The 25,154-nt window shown below is 45.3% G+C and overlaps 1 protein-coding gene and 1 long non-coding RNA gene across 2 annotated transcripts; both read right to left on the bottom strand.

Moving 5' to 3' along the window:
• Positions 1-12,439: 12,439 nt before the first annotated feature.
• LOC127001822 (glycine receptor subunit alphaZ1-like) lies at positions 12,440-16,215 on the bottom strand. Its single transcript, XM_050867024.1, has 6 exons — positions 16,055-16,215; positions 15,682-15,856; positions 14,240-15,527; positions 13,837-14,051; positions 13,500-13,727; positions 12,440-13,164 (listed from the first exon to the last, which is right to left on the bottom strand). Exons 3-6 carry the CDS (start codon positions 15,480-15,482, stop codon positions 12,823-12,825), a joined length of 2,028 nt encoding a protein of 675 aa, XP_050722981.1. The 5' UTR covers positions 15,483-15,527; positions 15,682-15,856; positions 16,055-16,215; the 3' UTR covers positions 12,440-12,822.
• A 350-nt stretch (positions 16,216-16,565) lies between these two features.
• Positions 16,566-22,440, bottom strand: LOC127001821 (uncharacterized). Its single transcript, XR_007755465.1, has 4 exons — positions 22,128-22,440; positions 17,613-17,967; positions 17,170-17,266; positions 16,566-16,769 (listed from the first exon to the last, which is right to left on the bottom strand). It is a non-coding gene; the product is annotated as an uncharacterized LOC127001821 (long non-coding RNA).
• Between the last annotated feature and the right edge of the window lie 2,714 nt (positions 22,441-25,154).

Genomic DNA, 25,154 nt, shown 5'->3' with positions numbered 1-25,154 from the left:
TCTGTATTTTCTTTCATTTCTGTATCTCAACCACAATATATATTACAACACAACTAAAGCTGTTTTCAAAGATTAAATATAGGTATGTGTATGTGTGTGTGTGTGTGTGTGTGTGTGTGTGTGTGTGTGTGTGTGTTGCGTAGAGGCGTGCGTGTCGTGTTCGCGTATGCGGGTCCATCTCCCCGTCCGAGGTCAGTGCTATGCCCAGCGACTTCTACCTAATGCTCCTTGAGTGCTGAGCCACAGCCGGACAACAGTGCTGCTACAGTCTCCGGGCGCCACGCTTGGACCCTCCGTATAGGTGTGGAAAAATTTAAATTAATATTTGTTTCTTCGCCTACAGCAAAAGCACTCCAGTGGCTTGTGCCTGAGAAGTAACAATTGCACAACCACAACGCGGCGTTTCGTGACCCCTGCTGTCAGCAAGGCGGCTAGAGATCTATTGTTGCTATAATGTATTATGATGCCATTCAGCAGATTAGAGTGTAACGACATCAACGGCAGGAGCTGAGCTTCGCCATGCACTCATCTCCTGGTCTTACGGATGACGCTGGCTGTGGGCGGAAGTCAACGCAAGGAACCTAGTCACGACACCTGCATTATGAATTTTTTTTTCTTTCTCAGTAAAATGTAGCTTCCTCGGACGCGTCAGGGATCTGAAGAGGATTAGGTTAGCTATGTTAGCAATGGGATATCTTTATGCCTTTGATATATCATATTGCAGTATATTCCATGTTTTATTGACGTGTTTTGGAAGGAGAATCGCAAGGAACTTTTCTTTCTCACATTTTCTTGTTTCTCATTTTCACCATCACCATTAGGAAACGTGCGCGTGCGTGTTTCTTTTTTGTGTAAAGCTATTCCATGTACACCTTCCATAACTTTATGCGTCACACAAATAAAAAATCAAATTAAATCGAAGTAAAACTGCCTTAGATAATAATAATATTATTAATATTAATAAAAATATGAATGATATGAATAATAATAACAACAACAACAATAATAATAATAATAATAATAATAATAATAATAATAATAATAATAATAATAATAATAATAATAATAATAATAATAATAATAATAATAATAATAATAATAATAATCGAAAGAAGAAAAAAGAAGAAGAAAAGAAGAAAGATGAAGAAGAAGAAAAGAAAAAAAAAAAAAACCAGCCACCGACGTTATTCCGCGCTTAACGACTCCATAATGTGAAAAACGAGCTCTGCAAATCTGTATTCCGGCGCCTCGGCCCCTCGTCAGCCTTGGCGATCGTCATAACTATACAATCTAGACCTTGTCCGCCATCATGTGTTACCAACCCCCAAAGGAGCATCTTCCCATTTCTACAGCGTTAGCGACACCAGAAGTGGAGCTAAAAAATACTGCAGCTTTCAGCAGACCCCCCCCCCTTCCCCCCAGCTCCTATGGTCATGCCTTCAGTGTTAGCTACACCCAGACAGACTCTGATCAAATCCCCATTTACCAGTCAAAAAGTTCAAAGTCATCCTTATTGCTTTACCAACACCAAAAACAGCTTTCAGCCGTCCTCTCCGTGTAACTAGAAACATAAAAAAATTTTTTATCAATTCCTGCAGTGTCACTAACTCAAATGGCTCTCTTTGCCCTGCTTTCTGCAAACTTTTTCCAACACCCAAAAAACGGTTTAAGCATATCTAAGTAATGTTAACAACTAGGGCTTCTATCTATCCTTGCAGTATTACCATCACGAAACATCCCCTAGCTCTCTAAAGTTTCCAATACTAAAACAGAAACCCTCTGTTTAGGCCCTCACTGGCCACCTCAGTCAAGGGTGCCGAAAGAAATTAAATCACAAAGTAAAACGTCTGTAAAACTATTCTGAAGACTATTACCATATTACATATTAATAGTATATGATTACATAATTATGTTAATATAATCGGTACTCATTAATATTCAAGGAAGTTTCTTATAGAAACATTAATCAATATCGTGATGGCGTTAAGTAACTTTCATAAAGTTCAATGACCAGTTTCTACCACAATGGAATAACTTGAAACTGAACACCGACGAATATATAAAGAAACTTTTCACTAGTTTGTAGTTACCTACAGTCTCGGCAAAATACGGTATCATGCTTCTTTTGATAGAAATAATAAACAAAGATTTTCCATAGCTCTCTGGAGTTGCTTCATCATGCAGACGGCGGTGAGTGTCCCCAGGTTGTGGTCCTCGACCTGGTGTTGCTTCAGAGGCGCTCCCAAGGGCATTAGCAACAGCGTCAAGGCCACACTCCTAGCACCAGAGGTGAAGAACCTTTATTTTTTTCTCCCCCCCCATCTCTCTCTCTCTCTCTCTCTCTCTCTCGTTGGTGATTTTTTTCTTCGCATACTTCAACAAGAATCTTTCCTGAGCTGGATTGCTGCCTGCTTACTATTTTTAGTTTTATAATAATCATTATTAAAATCATTATCATTATCGTTATCTTTATGATTATCGGCTGTCTCTGAGGGGGCGATAATTCTTCGTTTCTCTGTATGTGTGTTTCTTTGTCTGTATTTTCTCGTTATAAAAAAATACATATAAAAAAACGGATCGGCAAATAATCACCGAATTCATATGAGCACATTCATAGGTTAATATCTCAAGGTGTTTAACTTTTTGGAAAAACTTCGATGAAGTGACTAAATGATGACGAATAAATGAAAACACAGAGTGACTGAATGACTTACTTAAGGAAACACCCGTCTTGGCTTTGCGGGCCGGGCGTGGGTGCTTCCTGTGGTGCACGAAAGGCTTGGGTGGCGGTCCGACGCAAACCACGAGTGTTTGGTATCCTGCTTCTCCCAAGGGTCGGCTGGCCCATTTCCGATAAAATCTGATAAAATTTGACTGAATGTATGATGGCGGTCAACTTAAAAACTAGATTTACGAGTACACTGTGAATCCCCTTCGCGAATCAGTCCCCGAGTTTAGTTCTTCTTTCACCTCTTCATTTTAACATTAGGAGCAGCAGCAGCACCACCACCACCACCACCAACACACCGTCCTAATTATCATCTTCAGGTGAACCGACGATTGACCATGAGCAACAGGACACTGATTCCCCTCCTCCTGTCTATAACTCTCCTTGGCTATCTGTCCCTCTGCCGGCCTGTCTAGCTGGTGGCCGTGTCGGGACCGCCAATTGAATAACAAAAAATACAGCGGCTAACCGTAATAGCACATGGCACTTTGCTGTACTTTTCTTCTTTCTTTACTTTTTTTCTCCTTCGCTGCACCTCACCTCTCTCTCTCTCTCGCTGGCTCCAACTCCGCCCTTCGCCTGCCCTCCCACCCATCCACTCTCTTTACCCCTTTCACAGAAGCCTCCAGTTCCCCCTTCTCTTCCTTCTCTTTACCAGCTTACCACCTCTCCCATCAGCTCTCCCCTCGCCACTCCCCTTCTGTTCTTAATCCATCACCCTCCCATCACCTTCCTCCCGCCCCTCACCTCCTTACAGCCTTCGCATTCCCTCCCGCCACCGCCACCGCCCACCTGTTTGCCCCTGACTCCCTTCCCGCCCTTAGTTTACCCACCAGCCCGCCTTCCCACAGCCTTCAAGCCCCGCCCGCGTCTCGCCAAGCATCAGTTACCTCCAATGAGACGCCTTGCCTCGCCCCGCGCACCTTGGAGCCTGCAACTGAGCGACAGGGGAAAGAAGGAAGGGATCTCAGGGCACTCCCACTCCCTCCCTAACCCCCCCCCCCCCGTCTCTCTTTCTCTCTCTCTCTCTCTCTCAATGGTAATAAAGAGACAAGTATACGAAAAAGAGAGAGAGAGAGAGAGAGAGAGAGAGAGAGAGAGAGAGAGAGAGAGAGAGAGAGAGAGAGAGAGAGAGAGAGAGAGAGAGAGAGAGAGAGAGAGAGAGAGAGAGAGAGAGAATCACTAATACCCATCCCCAGGTAAGCACACATCCAGGTAACACACAATACAGGTGGTCCGGCGACGTGCGTGTACGGGAGCACTAAATTAAAATAAATGAAAAGTAAAGGAGAGAGATAAAAAAAAAGACAAGGATTAGTTTTGCTCGGCCCAGAAGGTTTTAACGAGGACCTGGAGATAAATATTGCTTCACGCAGGTGCTTGGGGGAGTTTGGGAAGGTGAGCAAGCAGGTGGTGGTAGGTACTGGTGGTGACGGTGATGGTGCAGGTACGTGCTGGGCCGAGGCAGTAACAATTATAAACATTAACGAGGCCAGTGGGTGGTCAGGGATGGATGTGTGAGGTACGCGTTTCCTACATGTTGTTCCCAGTTTTATTCTCTCTTTATTTCTTATTCTGGCAAACTGGGAGACAGGTACACGGTGAAGTATGCGATAGCTACATCCAATTCTTCGTTTATTTTTTCCTCACTTCTTTTTCTGGCCAAACAGGGGACTAAGTACAGTGAAATATGCGTTTTCTACATTCATTTCTTCTTTTTATTCTGTTCTCTTTTGGGAGACATGTTGACAGGTACTCAGTGAAGTGGCTATGCGTTAGATTCATCCAATTCTTCGTTCTTCGTTTATTTTCTCCTCACTTCTTTTTCTGGCCAAACAGGGGAATATGTACAGTGAAATATGCGTTTTCTACATTCATCTCTTCCTTTTATTCTGTCATTCTTTCTTATTTTGACAAACAGGCAGACAGGTACACAGCGTTTCTACAATCAGTTTTCCGTTCTACTGTTTTATTTTCTCTTTATTTCTTACTTTGACAGGTACACGGTGAAGTATGGGATAGCTACATTCAGTTCTTCGTTTATTTTCATCTCATTTCTTGTCTGGCCCAAAAGGGGAACAGGTACAGTGGAGTATGCGATTCCTACACTCAGTTCTTCGTATGATTCTTCCTTTGTTTCTTATTCCGGCGAACAGGGAGGCAGGCACAGAGACAGAGGGTAAAAAAAAAAAGAAGAAACAGGGTGGAAGAAAAATATACAGGCCAAAAAACAACACTTGGGTAAAGAATATAATACTTCCTTTGTTTCCTATCCCGGCAAACAGGGAGGCAGGTACAGAGACAGAGGGTAAAAAAAAAAAGAGAAAAAAACAGGGTAGAAGAAAAAACACACGAGCAAAGAAACAGCACTTCGGTAAATAACAATGATACTCCCCCTCAAAAAAAACTCTCTTTATTTCTTTTTCTGGCAAACAAGCGACAGGTACACGGGCACAGGTAAAACAGAAGCAGCAAGGTGGAAGAAAAACAGAACACAAGCAGAATAATATATGAGTAAACAAAAATAGTACACATCCAAAAAACGGAAATTGACCTCCCGAAATTGACCTCTCTTTTGACCACTCCTCTTAAACTCTTCTGCGGACTTTTTTTTTCATTATTGTTTTCTTTTTTTTTTGTCCTTGAGCCGTTTCATTTACTGTATATTAAAAAAAGAACAAGATAAACGTAAACTCGAGCTGGTAAACTATTAAGGAACATGAACGTGAGACAAGAAGAAGGACTGTTTCTCTTGTTTATGCATTTCCCCGTGATGAAGGGAAGGAAGCATGAGTGTGAGGGCGAGGGGCGGGGAGCGGCGCGTTTGTTACTATGAGGTCTCTGAAGGGCTTTCCGACCCCCACAGGCAGACGGACAAAGGTTGCAATGATGTACTAGTTCCGCCATCACTGGGAGCTCCTGAGTACATTATTTTAAGGCCATTTTTTTTTTTGCACCTTTTCCTCAACGCAAGGCCACAGTGGAAGGTCCGGTGTGGAGGGGAAACTACACAAGGAAATACCCACATCCACCTCTCTTTTCTTTTGGTCACTCTTTACTTTTCTCTTTTATAGAAGGGATTAGCGGGATTTTTCCTACACTTTCTTTTTGTTGCCCTTGAGTTGGTTTCTTTACTGTAAAAAAATAAAATAAAATAGGGGACTTTTTTTTGAAGTGTACTTGTGGCAGAATATAATGACGTCTTTAAATGAAGTTTCGTGGCATGATGAAAAAAAAAAAGACGCAATAATTGATTTTTTATATTTTTTATCGAGGTAAGGGAAGTCTTGTCAAAGGATAATGTCTTCAATTTATTAGTGTTACATTATTAACGGTAAGGAGACAGACCAAGGACAGTACAAAACAACATCTGATAAGCAAAACAAGCTGATAAACAAAACTAAAAAAAAATATATATATATGCAGCACGTTAGTCTCCAAAAGAAAACTCATGGAGAAAACACTCGACTCTTTTAAACATTTTTGCCTCTTTCCCTAAAACTCATCTAAGAAGCAGGTGTAGGTGTGTGACATTGCAAACTCCTTGGTAACCTACTGCCTGGATATCTCATCTTTACACACCACTAACTACCCACCGTTCTTCATGTTTTCTCTCTGTTAAGCATCAAAACGTTTATGGAGGGCATGAAAAATTGACACTCAGGATTATACGAATTGGTTGTGTTTGTTCGTGCTGGACTGTGATGGAGAAGTTAGTGGGAGCAGGTGTCACAGAGGGATGGTGAGGGAGTGACGGGTGATACTGTTGTCTTTTATCTATTTGTTGTTGTTGTAGTTGTGGTGGTGGAGGTGGTGGCGGTGGTGGTAGATCTTTATGTATGTGATGTGGTTTATGTGTACGTGGTGTGTGCTTATGGGTCTGTATGGGCGGAGGTACGACAAACAGGAAGAAAAGGACGAGGATGAGGAGGAGAATAGAGGTAGGAGTGCCACACGTGTAGGAGTAGTTTACGAGTTAAGAAGATGCCGCATGTTTGTGTACAGGTGTGTGTGTGTGTTGCGGGGGGGGGGGGGAGGTAGCTGGGGTTGAAGGTCACTTGGATGGCTCGAAGTGTTACATAAAGTGGAGTCGATGCATATCCGGGAGTGGATGGATGGGCTGGTGATTGTGATGAGGGGAGGGGGAGGGGGTGATGGGGGTGAGTATGGATGGGTGTGGATGTGGTGGTGGTGATGGTGAGGGTGACTGGCGGTGTATGAATGTGGTTAGGTGTTGAAGGGAGGGTCTGTGATAAGGGGTAGATATTGATGGGTGTGGATACCTGTTCGATACGTGTTGGATATGTGTGGAGAAGGCATCAAATCCATAATATAAAGTTGTCAATAGAGAGAGTATAACGTTGCTTTGGTATGGGTGCGGAACTGTATGTTGATTCTAATAAGTGTGGGTGTGAAAGATTCAAGCAGTAACATTAAAAAGCGTCCGTAGCTCTTCCTGTAAATGGTGTAAGTTAACTGCATGGCAAAGTGAGAAATCAGGAGTGAACAGGGATGTGGATATCGATGGGCTGTGGGTGAAGATGTTGGATGTAGGTGAAAAAAACAACAACACCCTAGTAATAACATTTGGACAAGTGTAGCTCCCCTAGTTACAGATATGGATAGATATGGGTCTGTGTGGCCATGGGCGAGAATACATATGTAGCGGTGTGGAGGAGTTACAAAAGAGAGAGAGTTATGTGGAGGAACGGACAACAGAAAGGAGGCTGTACACATGTAGCTTTCAGTATTAAAGATGGGAGTGAATATGGAGGACTGTTAGGGTCGTATTTTAAAACATTTTCCCGCCCAAGTTCACATATTTGGCAATGCTTTCGTAGGAGTTATGGGCATTTTCAGGGGTAGTTTTATGACCCTGGTGGTAGTCTGATCCTTCCTCTGTACTGTCAACCGAAAGAAACACTCGTTAGAACCCGAATGACCTCCTCTTTGACCTACAGAAATAGTTGATGTGGGAAATGAATGTCTTGTAATACCAACCTTAGTAAAGTGAATTTGGATGTGTGAAATTGGGTTAGAAAAGGAGAGAATAAGGAGGTGTCTGTTTTTCTTCTATGCTGCTGTCAAATGAACTTCAGTATAATATAGTGGATATGGATATGTGAAAGTGGATAAGAAAAGGATGGAATAAACGGGTCTGTCATTTCCGCTGTCAAGAGAACCTCAGATTGTACAATACAGTGGATGTGAAAAATTGAGTAAGAGCAGGATGGAAAAAAGGCTTGTCTGTCTGTCCTTCCTGCTATCAAAAGAACTTCAATATAGAACAGTGGATGTGTGAAAATGGGTAAGAGAAGAATGGAATAAGGGGTGGCTGTCTGTGCTTCCTGCTATCAAATGAACCTCAGATTGTACAGTACAGTGGATGTGTGAAACTGGGCGAGAGAAGAATGGAAAAAAGGCTTGTCTGTCTGTCCTTCCTGCTATCAAAAGAACTTCAATATAGAATAGTGGATGTATGAAAATGGGTAAGAGAAGAATGGAATAAGGGGTGGCTGTCTGTCCTTCGTGTTATCAAATGATCCTCAGATTGTACAGTACAGTAGATGTGTGAAACTGGGCGAGAGAAGAATGAAAAAAAGGCTTGTCTGTCTGTCCTTCCTGCTGTCAAAAGAACCTCAGATAGAATAGTATACCATTGTGGATGTGTGAAAAATTGAGTAAGAAAAGGATGGAATAAACGAGTGTGTCTGTCTCTCCTTTCTACTGTTAAACGGGTGTCTGTCTTTTCCCGGAGTAACCTCAGATAAAGATACTTGCTGCACCGGAGAAAATGAGATGGAAAAAAAAGAACGGTGAAGACAATGAATCGCAGGAGAACGAGGACAACAGGATGCAGTGCAGAGGTAATGTAAACAGCTTCTCTCTATTTTTTTTTCCTTCTCACTAAACGCCATCTAAGTCCCTCCCGCCTCTCCCTTACCCTTGCCCAGAGCGCCTCTCTAAATCGTCTCAGTCTGTTCTTCCGACCTAGCATCCTCAACACTCGTCCTTGCCTCGCTTTCCAATTATCCCTTTTAAAAATGCACAACAGCTCGCCAGGATTTATTTTTTGCCCTTCTTGTTTGTTGAGGGCTTGGAGTAAGTACACCTTCATTTTTGGGGGGGCTCATTTTGCTTTTTTTTTTTTGTGTGTGTGTGTGTGTGTGTGTTTGTGTTTGGGGAGTTGAAGTCTTCTCTGGTATTGTTAATTTTTGTTTTGTTTTGTTTGTGTGTGTGTGTTCAATACCTTTCAACATTTTTTTCTAGCTTCTCATTTCCTTTTCCTGTTCAATACCTTCAAACATTTTTTTTACCTTCTCATTTCTTTTTCCAACATTTTTTCTATCTTCTCATTTTTTTTTCCTGTTCAATACCTTCCAACATTTTTTTTACCTTCTCATTTCTTTTTCCAACATTTTCATTCTAGCTTTTCATTTCTTATTCCTGTTCAATACCTTCCAACGTTTTTTCTTTTTCCTTCTTATTTCTTTTCCCTTTTCAATACCTTCCATAATTTCTTTCAACCTTCTCGTTTTTCTGTCCTTTTCGCTTTTCTTCTTCTTCTTCTTCTTCTTCTTCTTCTTCTTCTTCTTCTTCGGTGCTGTGGCCCGCATTACTATCCCTCCTCTTATTACTAATCCTCTGACCTATCTAATCTATCTATCTATCTAACCCATCTATCTAATCCCCATTTTTACCTTCTTGTTTTTGTCAGTCTTTACTTTTTCTTCCCTAACTACCTTTCATGTTTATCTAATTCTCCTTTTACGTTGCGGTTCGCTTTATCCCTTCTCTTATTACTAATCCTCTAAAACTATCACATATTTTCCTAGTTTTTTGTTTTTGTCCGCATTTTACTTTCCTTTCCTGTCTTTCGTCTTCATCCAAGTCTTCGGCGTCAGGGCTCGCATCTTCCCTCCTCTTCACCTGCCTTTCCCTTATTATTCTTATATAGGATTCAAGGAGGGCACGTATAAGCGGACGGCCTCTGTTCCTAAGCTTGCCCCGAAGGTCGCCGCAGCTGCACCACATAAGGAGAGCGTCTGGTAGGAAAGAGAAGGGAATGGGACGGGATGGGATGGGATGGGAAGGGATGGGATGGAAGGGAAGGACATGTGGGCAGAGGCACTGGAATGCTCAAGACTCCACGCAGGTCACGTTCTAGCTCCTCTTGTGGAAGAAATATGGAAAGAAAAATAGATACTTGTGTGGAGGATAAATGACAGGATTAAAGGCTTGTTTGCTCGCACACAGACACTAGTTTAACCCTGAGACTGTTGATGTGTGTGTGTGTGTGTGTGTGTGTTACGTAAGAAGGCACTCAAACGCATGAAGGAGCAATATGGAGTGTACCTTTTGCATTCTAAAACCACTACTTCTACTACTACTACTACTACTACAACTACTACTACTACTACTACTACTACTTTACACACAATCATCAGAAGGACAGGTGGTGCCGGATAGGGGGCGGGCCATCTACAGGAGAGAGAGATGTGTGTTGGGAGTGTGTGTGTGTGTGGGGTGGGGGTTGGGGGGGGGCTTCTACCTGTCGCCCAAAGATGGAGACAACGGGACAGGTGACGTGAACACTAAACTATGCGGGGTGTCATCTTCCTATTCGTCTTCTTCGATTTCTTTTTGTTTTTCTTCTTCTTCTTGCTCTGTTTATTCTTATATGTTACTACTACTATTTCTCCCCGTTTTCTGGATGAGGATGAGGATGATGATGATGATGATGATGAAGAGGAGGAGGAGAGGAAAAAGAGGAGGAGGAAGAAGAAGAAGAAACAAATGAAGTAGAGGAAATATAACAGGCAATAAAGAAGAAGAAGAACGGGAGACGAATAAAAAAAAGAAAAAAAAATAGAAGAACAAAAGAAGATACAAATATTAAGAAAGAAAAGAAGGAGAATTACAACGAGATAAAGTTAAAAGGAGAAGGAGGACGAGGAGGACGAGGAGGAGGAGGAGGAGGAGGAGGAGGAGGAGGAGGAGGAGGAGATGGAGGACGAGGAGGAGGAAGAGACATGACAAATAATTAACACCTCTTCGGAGTAAAAGAAAAAAAAAAAAAAAAAAAGGTCAGCCAGTACATGTTCTCCTTCCTCTGAGTTCTGCTTTCGCTCTGCTCGAGGTCTTGGGCATCAGTCTCCGTCAGTCCAGGTGCTCGAAGTCGTGTGGGAAGGTGACCCGGCTGAAGGAGTGTCCGTGAGCACTATCAGCCCTTGTGGTCAGTGGGAAAGAGTAACATCAGACAGCCTTCATCAGTACCTAGAGGGCTGGTTGTCTGTCTGCCTGTCTTGAAGGAGTGGCCGTGAGTACCATCAGCCCTTGTGGTCAGTGGGAAAGAGTAACATCAGACAGCCTTCATCAGTACCTTACGGCTGGTTGTCTGTCTGTCTTGAAGGAGTGGCCGTGAGTACCATCAGCCCTTGTGGTCGGAGGGAAAGAGTAACATCAGACAGCCTTCATCAGTACCTTACGGCTGTCTGTCTGGCTGCCTGTCTGTCTGTCTTAAAGGAGTGGACAGAACACCATTAATCCTTGTGGCTACAGGGAAAGAACTATATTAGACAGCCTTCATCAATACCTCGACGTCTGGTGGGCTGGCTACCTCTGTCTGTCTGTCTGTCTGTATGTATGTCTGATTGTCTGTCTGGTGGGTTGGCCTCCTTACATATGTGGATAATTAGTTTTTTGCGTCTTTCTCTGTCAATAGGAAGTTGTTATGCTGTCTGTTCTCTCTTTCTTCTTTTCCGTCAGTTTGTGTGTATCTTTGTCAGTCGGTTTCTGTCCTTCTGTTTGTCTACTTTGTCAGTCGGTTTCTGTCTATGTTTGTCTACTTTTTCCTCTCTCTCTCTCTCTCTCTCTCTCTCTCTCTCTCTCTCTCTCTCTCTCTCTCTCTCTCTCTCTCTCTCTCTCTCTCTCTCTCTCTCTCTCTCTCTCTCTCTCTCTCTCTCTCTCTCTCTCTCCCCACCCACAAAATTGAAACTAAAATGAGCGAAAGCAAAAGAGCAAAGCGCCAAATTACACCGAGGAACACTTCGTTGGCTAGTCCCCGAGAAGGCGTGGTGCTCAGAGTCCCCGTCATTAAGTCGTTAAGGCGTGTATGTCAGTGTCTCGCTTCACACACTTTTTTTCAGAGCTCAAAGGCGCCAGGACTTCAGGTAGACCGGGACATGGGCAGGTAAGCAAGGAAGGTGGGAGGGAGGAAGGGAGGTAATGAGGGTAGAGCAGAATGGCGGCGATGATGTGATGGGTGGAGATGCCGTTGTGGTGATGCGCTGAGTGAAGATGTAGTGGTTTGGGTTGTAATGGTGGTGCCAGTGTTGATGTAGTGCAAGGAGAAGGGGTACTATATAACGCAGGAGAAAGGAAAACAACAACAAAATTGAGAAGTGAAGATAACGATGAAAACGATGGTCCCGAAGATAATGACGATGAAAAGTTATCATAGTCAGATTAAAAACAGAACGAATAAAATTAAGATGAAAAGAAAAAAAGTTACAAACTGGCTGCAACACAAGAACACGGAAGAGTAACCTTGGTCAGGCCGCAATGCGAGTGTTGATGCCGCAGTGTGTTCTTCATTGCGCCACCAGCATCATCCTCGTTACTCCTCCAGGGGACTCGGCGGCTCCATTCACTTACCGGACCACCAAAGTTCCTTGTCTTTGTCTGGAGTAATTATTCCACAGTGCGCTTCGCATATATATTGCCAACTTACAAATGTGTAAATTTATTTTCTTGACTAGTTTTCAGAAGTTAAGGAAATCACAGATTCAGCTCCACTCTGTAGGGATTGTCTTACGTACGCAATACAATTATAATACAACCAGAGGCTATCCATTATAACATAGATACATCAACACGGTAGGTAGTCACGATGTGCTATTAAGGAGGAAATCATTATCTTACAGTGCAGCCTATACTAGGTATGGTAGGCAGGTGTCGCCAGATAAACAGTGATGGAATATATGCTGTGCGTGTGGCTGCGTAACTTCGTCCAAACCCCGCAGCAATCTTTCACACTGTGGTGACCCTTCTAACGCCCTCAGTCTTTGCATGTGGACCAGGAAGTCACCCCGTCACTGGCTCAGTATGAAGCCCCAGTAGCCAATGTTGAAGACGAAAAAGACAGCCGCTACCATCACCTTCGTGGCCAAAACGACCCGCTGTCCTAGTACCCCCTGCCTAGGCAGGTACTGCGAGGCCTCAGTGGCACCCATGGTTCCCGGGACTGACGGGCCCAGCTTAACTTTGGCCAGTGAGCTCACCCACACACTAGTGCCGCCTGGAGATGACTGTCCGTGCATCACGTTGTCCACCACCACGTGGAAGATGATAGTAAGGAAGGTAATGCCGATGCAGAAAATCAGCCACAAGTCGACCATCTTGAAATAGGAAGTCTTGGGCAGAGAGGCGGACACCTGAGAAAGAACAGGAGCTCATCAGCTGATGGTCCAAGCCCAAAGACGAATATAGCAAGACACTTTTAACTAATAAGGTGACTGAACCAAACCTCATAAGAAAAAGTTGGTTCCAGCTTTCAGAGATTTTCTTTAATGTGGGTTGAGAGACTTATTAAAAAGACGAAAAGATTGAGTGGAATACCCTTCGCCTGGTGAGGGCAGCAGACTGAAACACCGGAAGGAAGGCAAAAAAATAAATATTGGACATTGTCAACTATCTGGAGAGAAACCTTTAAGAACTTGAGAGTGGTTCAAGTGACAACTGAGAGATTATGCAGTGCACGTCTGAACACCTGGGAGTAGAGTGTCGCAATGACGAGCTGCACCGTGAGGGCCGAGGTCATCCTCACGTCAATGATGGCCGGCCGGATGAAGAGCGTCACGTAGCTCACGACGAGGAGCACCAGCGTGGGCAGGTAGATGTTGAGAATCGCGTAGCCCGCGCGCCGAGTGAGCGGGACTCTCACCTTGACCTCGCTGAACTGATCCTCGTCGGCGTGCACCAGGGAAAGGTCACCCACCTGTTGTAGCGGGATACGAGTTAGATATATAAAACAGCACAATGACGCATTTATGAAAACCTTTTCGCCACGCCCTGCCACCATATGGAGCATCTCAACCCATACCAACCTCGTACTCCACGAGAAGGTGGTTGCCGGTATAGTTAACGGAGGACATGTTCCGGTCAAACAGCAAGAAAAACTTGGTGGCGGACGAGATCCTGAGGTGCATAAAGCATTGTTGAACGTCGAAAGGGTAGAGGAAGAGAGAGAGGTCACACATGTACGATGTCCCGTATTTCCTCCCTACTGTCAACGTGTTGCCAACCCCGGAGAACAGCTCAACTGCGACCAGGAAAGGTTTATTACAATAATAGTGTTATCAGACTATAGTGTTATCACTGACTAAGGAACTACCAGTTATACTACAAACTAGGTCAGTGTGTTGCTCTGGGTAAAAATGGTGACGGATGGACCAGTCACGTTTAAATCATAAACTGTGAGGAATAGGTGTGGTGACTCTATTGTCTCACCTTCTGCGGACGTGGCGGGCTTCATGCCGATGGAGTCGGCGAGGCGGTCCACCTTCATGATGGTGTCGCCGTCCATGAGGGTGTGTTCGCTCTTGATGGTATTGATGAAACCCACCTGTGGGGTCCACAGCCGCTCCACCACGTCCGCCGGCAGCACATTGAGGGTGCTGTCCTCCTTGAGGTCCTGGTACAGCAGACGGTTGTCCATCCAGGTGAGCATCAGCTGGTACGACACCTCCATCACCATGTCGATGGTCTTGACGGCCAGCGACTCCACGCTGACGGTCAGCACGATGGGCAGCGCCGCCTCCTCCGAGTCCCCGCGGCGGGGCGGCAGGTGCCTCTGGTAACCGTCCGGGAAGGACACCGACTCGCACTCCAGCTCGTCGCTGTTGTCACCACAGTCGTACTTGAGGTCGCAGCGCTGCGGCAGCGGGATGCAGGTGGCGTCGTCGCAAGTGAAGTGGCCGGGCGGGCAGGGAGACAGCAGCATCCTCCGCCGACCGCCGGCCCTCTGGTCACACACTGGTTGCTCCAGCCGCCACCAGAGTCGACCCATTGGATAGTCTGGCTCAGTCTCCTCCAGGTAAGCGATGATCACGTCTTTGACAACATCGGTCAACGTCCAGGTTCCGTTGAATCGCGAAATCTGGTAGGCTCCGTAACCAATGAAGACCAGCTCCTCCTCATCACGCTGGAACGCCGTGTAGTAATAGTTCCGCAGCTCTGACTCGCACGTGCCTAGGAGGGCAAACCTCTGAAGATCGTTGAAGGAACAAACACCACATTTCAAATTTGTTTCACAATCGATGTCAGAGACACCAACAGTGGCTAAAGCGCCACAGTTTTCGTAGTGCAAGCCGTTGGGTTCAGTAGTCTTCCAGGCAATATTATCATGAAGAGGAATACCATCCATCATCCACACACCCTCTACTTTTTTGTCATTAGGGGCTATCCAATAATCCCAAAAGCAGCTGTGTGTGTGATGAAATTTCCTTTGGGCAATTCTCGTTAAGGTTATAGCTTCTTCTATATCAGTGCCGGGCGGGAGGCTTGTTCCCAGCGCCCGACACAGGAAGCGAGCGGTTTCGTAAGGTAGTGCCGGAAACCAAAAGTAGTAAGTGTCGTCGTCACGCTTGCAAAGGTCTTGGAGAGGCACTTCATGACTGGTGATTTCTAAGAGCGTCCAGCCCACGTCCCAGGAGACATAGTTACCCTGCATGTCTTCCTCACACTCGGCCATGCGGCGAATATCTTCCTCGGCGAGAGGGTAGTCCCACACGTTGACCTGAAGCAGAGGTTGAAGCAGGGATGGAGGAAATATTCAGGTTTCATACAACTTATTAATACTTAATGATTATTCATGTAATTTTATTTAATGCTAGTCCCATTCCTAATAAATAAACAACCCGCATCGTTAACAGAATAGCTGAATGGTTGACCTGAGTAAGGTTCCCACTGAAGCTCCTCCGAGGGTCGACGCCCTGCCCGAGCACCGCCCCGTCCCCAGCAATGTAACTGTTGATGTGGATCTCGTGGCGGGCGTTGAGGCGGCCGTCCACGTAGCTGCTCAGCAGGCGCTGCTCGTGATCATACGTGAAGCACAGGTGGTGCCACCTGAGGTTTGAAAAGTGTGCAATATGCGTCACGTACTGTCATGTATTTATCGATATGCTAGAAAAAAAAAGAAAATTAGTGATGATATACACAATCAATTGTCAAGCTTAAATTCATTCCAAGGACGTGAAGTAATGTTTAGAGCCATTGGGAATAGTATTGTCTGAGTGGCAGGAAAACAATCATATCAACGCCCACCTGAACACCCAAAGTTTCTTTTCGAGAATTTGGAAGTTCCAGCTTTGAGCTATGACGGCCCTCACGCGCTCCACCCAGACATCTGATGGACAAGGAAAAATCTCTGTTGACACCTGGTTGACTCGTTGTTTTCTCTGACCCCTGATTGCTCCTGCCTGCTCTTGGCATTCAGCTGTTCCCAGATCCTGATCCTAACAAACACTGAAGGCTCCTGGCTGCACTACATATTTGGGTGCTCCAAATAGCTTCGGAGATGGCTGCTTCTGGCTTAACTTTTAATCCGTTACTCTTCCTAGTTATTCCTGACAACTGTATTTCCCTGGCTTACTTTCCTGCTTTTGTGACTCTTCTTTGTTGACATCCAACTAAGACTTCCTAACGTTTATATTGCAGCTGCCCAGCGTAAAATAAGACTAAATAAAAGAAAAACTATTTTCTAAAGTGTCACTCAAACAAACAGAAGGGAATCCACCAAAATCTGATGCTCGCCAACACTGATACTCGCCTCCTTCTAGTATGCTTCTCACACCATTGGTGTTGGTGAGTCTGAAGAAGGTGGCCCAGGAATGCAAGGTGAAGAAAAAGATCCTGCCACAGAGGGTAACAGAACCGAGCTGCCGCGCGGTCTCCAGCTTGCCCTTGTACAACGCCTGTGTGCTGCCCGAGACCAGGCGATCCTCTTGGAAGGTCAGCACTTCCACGCCGACGACCCCGCCTGTCGCCCACCAAAGATCTATCAGTCATGGTGAAGCGGGAAGCAAGGCAGAAATTGTCTCACGACAAGGAGAATCAAACACAGATGTGAGGAACGTGGCACTTCACGGAGGACAAGTCGCTTCCCGGTGAAAGAAGCAAGGCGTCCCAGGGAAGGGAGTGAGTGAGAGCTCAGCATCGGAAGAAGGTGGTAGTGGTTGGTGGTGTTGGTATCGTGTTGTGGGTGTACCAAAGGGGAGGGGAGGAGGAAAATAAGGGGCATGTGGAGCTGGAGGTGAAATAGTGACTACTGGAATGTGTGTTTCGAGGAAGGGGGTTTTCTGGTGTATGGCTGGTGGTGCTGCTGCGGTGTGAGGGGTCCCTAGGGAGTGGCGGTGCGGGCGACACACAGGTACACTCACGACGTGGCTGTTGGAGGTGAATGCTGCAGGCAGCGAGCACCACTGCCGCCCAGGCAGAGGCGCCGCCGCGCATGGTGGTGTGTTGCTGCCTCCAAGCCTGAAAAGGTGTTCAATCAATCGTGACTGCTTCCTGAGTTATTGTAATTATCATCATTATTGTTATTGTTTTTATCATCACTATTATTACCACAACAACAACAAAAACAATTACTACTACTGCTACAACAACTACTACACTACTACTACTACTACCACTACTACTACTACTACTACTACTACTACTACTACTACTACTACTACTACTACTACTACTACTACTACTACTACTACTACTACTACTACTACTACTATTACTACTACTATTACTTCATTTTCTTCTTCTTCTTCTACTCCGACTACTACTATTACTATTACTACTACTGCAGACGAAGTAGGATACACACCTGTCCCTGGGGTAGATGTCTAGTGATGAGTGCCTGGCAGTGGACCGTCCTCCCTCGCGGTGTACCCGGAGCAACTTCACGATACAAATGAATGGGTCTTGGCGCGGCTTTCAAAGGTTCCAGGGCAGTGACAAACCCTTATGCTTGCTGGTGAGTGTGTGTGCGTGCGCGTGGCCTAAAGTCCGACGCAGTGACACCCAATACACCCCCTCAGGTTTCCTTACATATCGAAGGCTGGCAGTGCGCGTCGCTCATCCATCAAACATCTGCCTGCCAGGAGGGTCGCGAGGCAGGACAATGGGACGGCGAGGCTTCAGCGAGGTGCAGTATTGACGGCGAGGTAGCGACACAAAGGCTGACGTGACACAGATATAAAGGACAGGTGATTAACGTGTCACCTGCATTTATACGCCACCCACACCCAGAAATAATTACATGCGAAGAGGAAAAATTAATACGAACATAAGATAAAACGCAGGTCAACAGAACTTTACGTGGTGCCAAAGTCGTTAATATAATGACACACACAAAAGAGAAAGGTGTAAAGAACGTCACCTTCATTACTCATGTCACTCAGATTAGGATGGAAGGAATTAATTACCTGTTAAAAAGGAAAACAATAGCATTTAACGCAAGAATCATTATGTGCGTGTGTGTGTGTTTCATAATAATAACAACAACAACAACAACAACAATAATAATAATAATAATAATAATAATAATAATAATAATAATAATAATAATAATAATAATAATAATAATAATAATAATAATAATAATAATTCTAGTACTACTACTACTACTATTACTACTACTGCTGAAGAAGTAGGATACACACCTGTCCCCAGGGTATATATATATTTGTAATGTTTTAGCAGCCGTTAAGCTGAAATTTTACATCATAAAACTCTTAAGTCGTAATGCTAAATTAGAGACAAAAAGAGTTGGCAGATGGTGGGGGAGGGCAGGGGAGACGGGTGGCTCGGCTCAGTGTTTACCGTACTGGGAGCAGGGCGGGTAGCGGCGAGGTGTTCATCCTCGCCGGGTCGCTGAGGGCTGGCTGGGTCGCCACTACCCATTGTTTGTTGCGCGCACTATCACCGGCACTGCACTCGGTTTATGGCTTTCCCTGCACGGCGGACTGAGGTGTGTGTGTGTGTGTGTGTGTGTGTGTGTGTGTGTGTGTGTGTGTGTGTGTGTGACTTATTCAGTTTTCGTGTGTGTATCGTCCCTCATGTTCTTGTTTCATCATCTTTCATATCGTCAGTCTTTACTCCATTCTCCTTCCGCATTATTTTCGCTCTGCTCCGCAAGCCTTTATCCTTCTACACCATCGTTTTCTCTTCTCCAGACATATTCTCACCCAGTCTTAATTAACCCATTAAGGACGGGTGGCGGGAGTTCCCGGCATCCGCTCCACCGTGCTGCAAGCGAGGGATTTCAAGTTTCTTCCATCGTGTAGATAAAAGATCGGCGGTGAAAAAGCACCATGAATTACGGCGTTTTTTTCTGAATTTGTCACACAGGGCACTGCTGAAGAACACCTTTCGCCAGAATTTATCAACACGGCACACGCTCTGCGATCAGCAGTCGCCCTCTAGCCCGTCATTTAAGGGTTGAGTAAAACTGCTACGTCTTCTCTTTCTCCATATTGATTTTTGTCCCTTCTCGTCATCCACCTTTTCCTCCTTCATTTCCTTCTCAGTGCCGTAATTTTTTTGGGGGGGCTAGGTGGGCTACAGCCCCCTCAATGTTTTGTATATCGGCCTCAAAATGCCTCTAAAAGTGCTTATTAAAAAATAAAAAAATAAAAAAAAAATCCCCACCAGCGCGTGGTCGCTTCGTTCGCCACCCAACCTCCCCTCACTCATGAATCTATGATGCCCTCTTGCCGCCCCTTCAAAAGTTGCCAAAATTACGGGCCTTCTGGTAATATCTTACCTCCTCCTCCTCTTCTTCCTCCTCCTTCACCTCCTCCTCCTCCATTTGCTCCCTCCCAAGCCCACCAATGCACTAACGAGTCTCTAAATACTTGTTCATTTCTTTTAAGGTTTTCAGAGACCCACCAATCGTCCTACACCACCGCCACCACCACCACCACCACTACTACCCCTACCACTTCCATCCCTTCCACTAGCAGTAGCACCACCACCACCGCCACAACCTCTACCATGACGCCCACCGAAAGGAATATTAGAAAGGGGCAGGGAAGGAGTGGGAGAGGGGGAGGGGTGTAGTGCTGGCCTGCTGCGGGAAAGGAGTGAATAGATTTACGTCAACAAGTCATTAAGTTTATCCAATAGAGGCAAAGGCTTTGTTAGTCCACCCGATGCGCCTCCGACAGAAGAAAAGAAAAGGTGTCTGTAAAGAGTGCGCAGTATCGCCACGCTGCTGGAAGGTAAAGAAGAAACGCTGCTGAGATTTTTTTACCTGGTGGAGTGAAGGGATTTGAGCACTAGTTAGGTTATTAGGGACCCACGTGCGCGAAAAAAAAGGAAAAGAAAAGGAGCGTTGGAAACCACAGCGTGTTGGTACCTCGTGTTTGCTTACCGTGTTACCCTCAAATTAAACTGAGGGAAGAAATAGTTTTTTTTTTTTTTGTGCTAGATTATTACGAACCGGATTTAAGTTTGCGAGTTACTTGAATACGAGAAAGATATTAGAATTTACTTGATGGGAAAAGAAAGGTTGAGTAGGAGTTATTATGATGATAGCACTAGTTAGGTTATTGGGGGGCCTCCCTAACTCCCTCCCTCCCTCCGTCCTCTGTAACCCACCCTTTTCTACCTCCCTTCCTCTCTCCCTCCGTCCTCTGTAACCCACCTTTCTCTCTCTCTCTCTCTCTCTCTCTCTCTCTCTCTCTCTCTCTCTCTCTCTCTCTCTCTCTCTCTCTCTCTCTCTCTCTGTATTACTTTTAAGAAGACGTAAGATGAGTATAGATGAAGACTATTTAGCCAGAGAATGTTGTTTTGGAGGAAGCAGAATAGCTTGACACAAAAGGGAAAGCAGACGCCTATAGCTCTCCCTTCCTTGGTCATTCCCCTGAGATCAGCTCCAGCAATATCAGTGAGCTGTAACCAGTTCTCTAAGAGCTTTCAGTGAACCACTTATACGGGTTAATAGTTACTTCCAACATATTAATTTTCTCTGGTTATAATAATAAGATACAAAGTGGCGAAAATTGAAGGTAATTAGAAGTGACGTCGAAGGTGAGTTGTGAGCGGTGAGTCTGATCGAACCCGGCTACAATGAGGGGCGTGGCGCGCCCAACACCCTCTCCCCTCGGCGACTTATACCTTTTTCTAAGGGGGAACAGGAGCTGGGTCGTTATGTACATGCATTAATATGTGACTATAGAGTCCATAAAATTCACATGCGAGCAAGTTAGCGGGATTTAAACTTCACTGAGGTACGAAAATAGGAACAGCACTTCAATTACGCTTTCTCAAAACTAGTATAAAATACTCACGAAATGCATCTTCGCTTTTAGTTTTCGAATGGTACTGATAGGAACTGGGGGTTATGAGTTCAACTATTTTAGAAAAAAACTTATAGGTTTATTTTTTAGAGGTCATATTCTTTGCACATCATGCAAAAGACAATTAATCGAATAAAAAAAAAGCTTGTATATGAATAAACATGTACGCTTGTTAGGACACTAATAAAGCATCCTGTGTGCGTGTAAGAGGCAAGGGGGTGCATCAGCGACTGAGCAAAAAAAAAAAAAAAAAATAAATAAATAAATAAATAAATAAATAAATAAAAAATCGCTTGATTAACTTGAAATTTTAATAATTTATATCTTAGAGAAACTCTATTAACACGCAATAATCCCCGGCACTCAGTGGTGTTACATTACGGGATGGTGATTTATTATGGCAATGTTCTATGTAACATACAAGCAAATCATGACCACAGACGCAATATAAATCCACGGGGGATTGTCACCTACATTAACAGTATCGCAAGAACACAGAAGGGAAAGCAACACACACACACACACACACACACACACACACACACACACACACACACACACACACACACACACACACACACACACACACACACTTAGTATAACCTCTGGAGTGAGCCCCAGCCCACAGCCCTCCACGCGGCGGGTGTGGGTGTGGTATGGGCACAGACTCACCGGTGTATGACAGCTAACCGATTCTGAATAGCAACCGAAGGAATAGCAACAGGGGCGGCGGTGCTGGCAGTGATAGTGGTGGTTGTGGTGGTAGTTGTGGTGGTAGTGGTGGTGGTGATTCTTTTTCTGAGTTCTTACAAGTCCTTAACCCTCCTTCTGCTCCATCTCATCCTTACTTCCTTCCCATTCTTTCTCTCCTTCAATCTATCTTTATCTTCGCCCTTTCTCTCCTTCGATCTACTCTTCCTTCGTCCTCTCCTTTCTCGATCTACTTATTCTTTGTCCTCCTTTCTCTTCGTCCTTCTATCTCTCCTTCCTCGATCTATCTTTTCCCTCGTTCTTGCTTCTCTCCTTCCTCGATGTACCTTTTTCCTCGTCCTCTTTTCTCTCTTCGTGGTGGTGAAGGCAGCGGCGGCAGGGAGCGGGGCGGGCAGGGCCGTGCGGGAGACTAAGACGAGACGGATGACCTGTTTCACTCACCGACGCTACCGTCCCTGCGCGGCTCACACCTCATCAATCTACTCTTCCACCACCTCATCCCCTCCTCCTCTCCTCCCCTCCTCCAACTACCCTACTCTGATCCTCCTCCACTTCCTCCTCCTCCTCTCCTTGTCCCCAAACCATCCCTTCTCTTACTCTGCCTTCCTCTACCTCCCCAATTCTGCTCCTCCACCTCTTCCTCTCTCATTCCCTTCCTTCCTATAACCTTCTCCACTTCCCTACAGTACTCATCCACCTCTCCTCCACCACTTCCTCCTCCTCTTCTTGTCCCCAAACCATCCCTTCTCTTACTCTGCCTTCCTTTAACTCCCCAATTCTGCTCCTCCACCTCCTCCTCTCTCATTCCCTTCCTTCCTATATCCTTCTCCGCTTCCCTACAGTACTTATCCATCTCTTCCTTCCCTCCTTGTCCTAAACCAGTATTTCCCTTACTTTATTTTACTCTTCTCCACCTCCTCCTCCTCCTCCTCCTCCTCCTCCTCCTCCTCCTCCTCCTCCTCCTCCTCCTCCTCCTCCCTCCCTGCTCCCAATCAACTGTTTCTTTTATTTTGTCCTCCTCCACCTCCCCTATTCTGCCTTCTTCCACTTCTTCCTCCTCCATCCCTGCTCTCAATCCACTACTTCGTTTACTTTGCCCTCCTCCACCTCCCCTATTCTACCTTTTTCCACTTCTTCCTCCTCCCTTTTCTGCTTCCAATCCACCACTCCTTTTACTATGCCCTCTTCCACCTTCCCTACTCTGCTCCTCCACCTCCTCCTCCTCCTCCCCAAACCATTCTCTTACTATACCCTCTTCCACTTCCCCTACTCTGTTCTCCTCCACTCCTCCACCTCTCTTGCCCTCTCCAGACTTGCCTTCTCTCATCACTCCTCTTTCCTTCCTCCTATTCCTTTCGTTCACTCACTCATTACTCATCATCATCCAGTCTAACTTAACTACTATTACTGAAGTGTTAATTTTTTATACCTCATTCCCAACAGATCTAAGTAAACCTATCCCTTCTAAAATCTAAGGCAAACTAATTTATTATTTTTCTTTATTCTCCTTCTCTTATCCCTTATCCCCTATAGTGAAATTTGAATATACTTTTTAACTTCCTTTTTCTGTTGCATAAGTCCCCCTTCTCCTTCTCCTCTTCTCTTCTGCATTCCATCACGTAAAATCTATCTCTAATTAATCTCTCTCTCCCTGGTCGTACTAAAGTTCTCCCCTCCCACTCTCCTTCCATTCTTCCATCCCCCTCTCTCTCCCTCTCTCCGGCATTCCTTGAGGCCAAATTAGTCCCTTTACCTCTTGGCTATAACTACCCTTCACTGCTCTCCTTCTTCACCCTTAGCAACTACACCCTATCCTGCCTACCATATCCCTCCACCACATTCTCCTTCACCTTTCCAGTATATCGCTAACTTTCCATTATCGCCATTGCCTTATTTCACCTTCCCTTCATTAACGTCGCCTTGCAAGCCTTTTTTTTCCCCTCCTAATTATCACTTCAGCCTGCCTTGTACAGCCTCCTCTCCCCCTCCCCCTTCCCAATACAGTAGCACCTTTTTCCTCTCATCAACAGGTATATTCCCTTACCTTTCCTCAGCCTTCCCAGGTCCTAAATTACACCGCCACTCAAATTGTCTTTCTTCTGCCACCTCCCCTCTCCAAAATCACTCAGTCTTCCCCCTCTCCCACTAACATTAACATTTTCTCTCTCTCTCTCTCTCTCTCTCTCTCTCTCTCTCTCTCTCTCTCTCTCTCTCTCTCTCTCTCTCTCTCTCTCTCATCCCCTAAGCCCTAAGTTTCGTACGAAGCAAACTAAAACCATTCTCTCATTTATATATTTTTTTCATTTATAAGGCGTGTTCCTTTAGCTTAGTCTTAGTATCTATGACACATATTTTGTTATTTATATTTAGTAAGAAGTTATCAATTGCTCCTAATGCCCCCTGCCGCCCCTCTACCGCCCATATATTCCTCACCGCCTCCTCAGATCTTCCCACCGCCTCCGAGTGTACGGGACTGCCCACTTTGGGAACCACTGCTCAAAGCCCTCCTCCACCTTCCCTACTCTGCTCCTCCACCTCTTCCTCCCCATACCATTCTCTTACTACGCCCTCTTCCACTTCCCCTACTCTGTTCTCCTCCACTTCTCCACCTCTCTTGCCCTCTCCAGACTTGCCTTCTCCTCTCATGACTCCTCTTTCCTTCCTCCCATTCCTTTCGTCCACCACCTCCCCAACCGCTCCCATTACCTCCACCACTCAGCACCCTCACTCTCATCACCTTAATCACCACCACCACCACACCACCTTTAGAACAACGCCTTCCCTCACCCCTCTCGGTAATAAACGTGGTGGTGGAAGCGAAATAATTCACCACCACCACCATAACCACCATAACCACCACCTGCACCACCTCCTCCCCTGTCACCGAGTCCGCGAACGCTTTTAGTCCAACTTTTCTCACCCTGGGGAGGAGAAATCGAATGCATCAAATATTTAGGGGGCAATGCGCAGGGACACGAGGTAAGAAAGAGGTCCTCAAGGGGAGAGAAAGAAAGGGAGGGAGAGATTACATTTACGAGAACGTTCAAGGAAGGGGAGAGGAAAAGGAAGAGGAGGAGAAGGTTGAGGGAGTGAGGGTTGAGGTTGTGGGAGTGTGTGTGTGTGTGTGTGTGTGTGTGTGTGTGTGTGTGTGTGTGTGTGTTAGTTTATATATTCAAGGTCATCTGTCGACTGTGAATGAGTCTTTTCGAGATGACTACCCGTGTATTACCTTCCATTTACTCCATATAATGTGTGTGTGTGTGTGTGTGTGTATGTTTGTATATGTAAGTCAGTCAGTCAGTCAGCCATTCAGTAAGTAAGAAGGTAAGTATGTTTGAATGTATATATCCTTT

Source organism: Eriocheir sinensis, chromosome 21 (genome assembly GCF_024679095.1).
Source record: "Eriocheir sinensis breed Jianghai 21 chromosome 21, ASM2467909v1, whole genome shotgun sequence".
NCBI classification, from domain to species: Eukaryota; Metazoa; Arthropoda; class Malacostraca; order Decapoda; family Varunidae; genus Eriocheir; species Eriocheir sinensis.
Note: the sequence above shows the minus strand (reverse complement) of the source record. Positions and strands in the feature narration are given on the sequence as shown.

What these genes read in the sequence shown, in the direction of transcription:
- LOC127001822 (XM_050867024.1), bottom strand. Translation starts at nt 15,482, where the DNA reads ATGGCCGAGTGTGAGGAAGACATGCAGGGTAACTATGTCTCCTGGGAC. An exon ending in ACCTTCTCGTGGAGTACGAG is followed by an intron (nt 13,728 to 13,836) that starts GTTGGTATGGGT and finishes CCGCTACAACAG; the next exon opens with GTGGGTGACCTTTCCCTGGT. An exon ending in TTGCGACACTCTACTCCCAG is followed by an intron (nt 13,165 to 13,499) that starts GTGTTCAGACGT and finishes GTTCTTTCTCAG; the next exon opens with GTGTCCGCCTCTCTGCCCAA.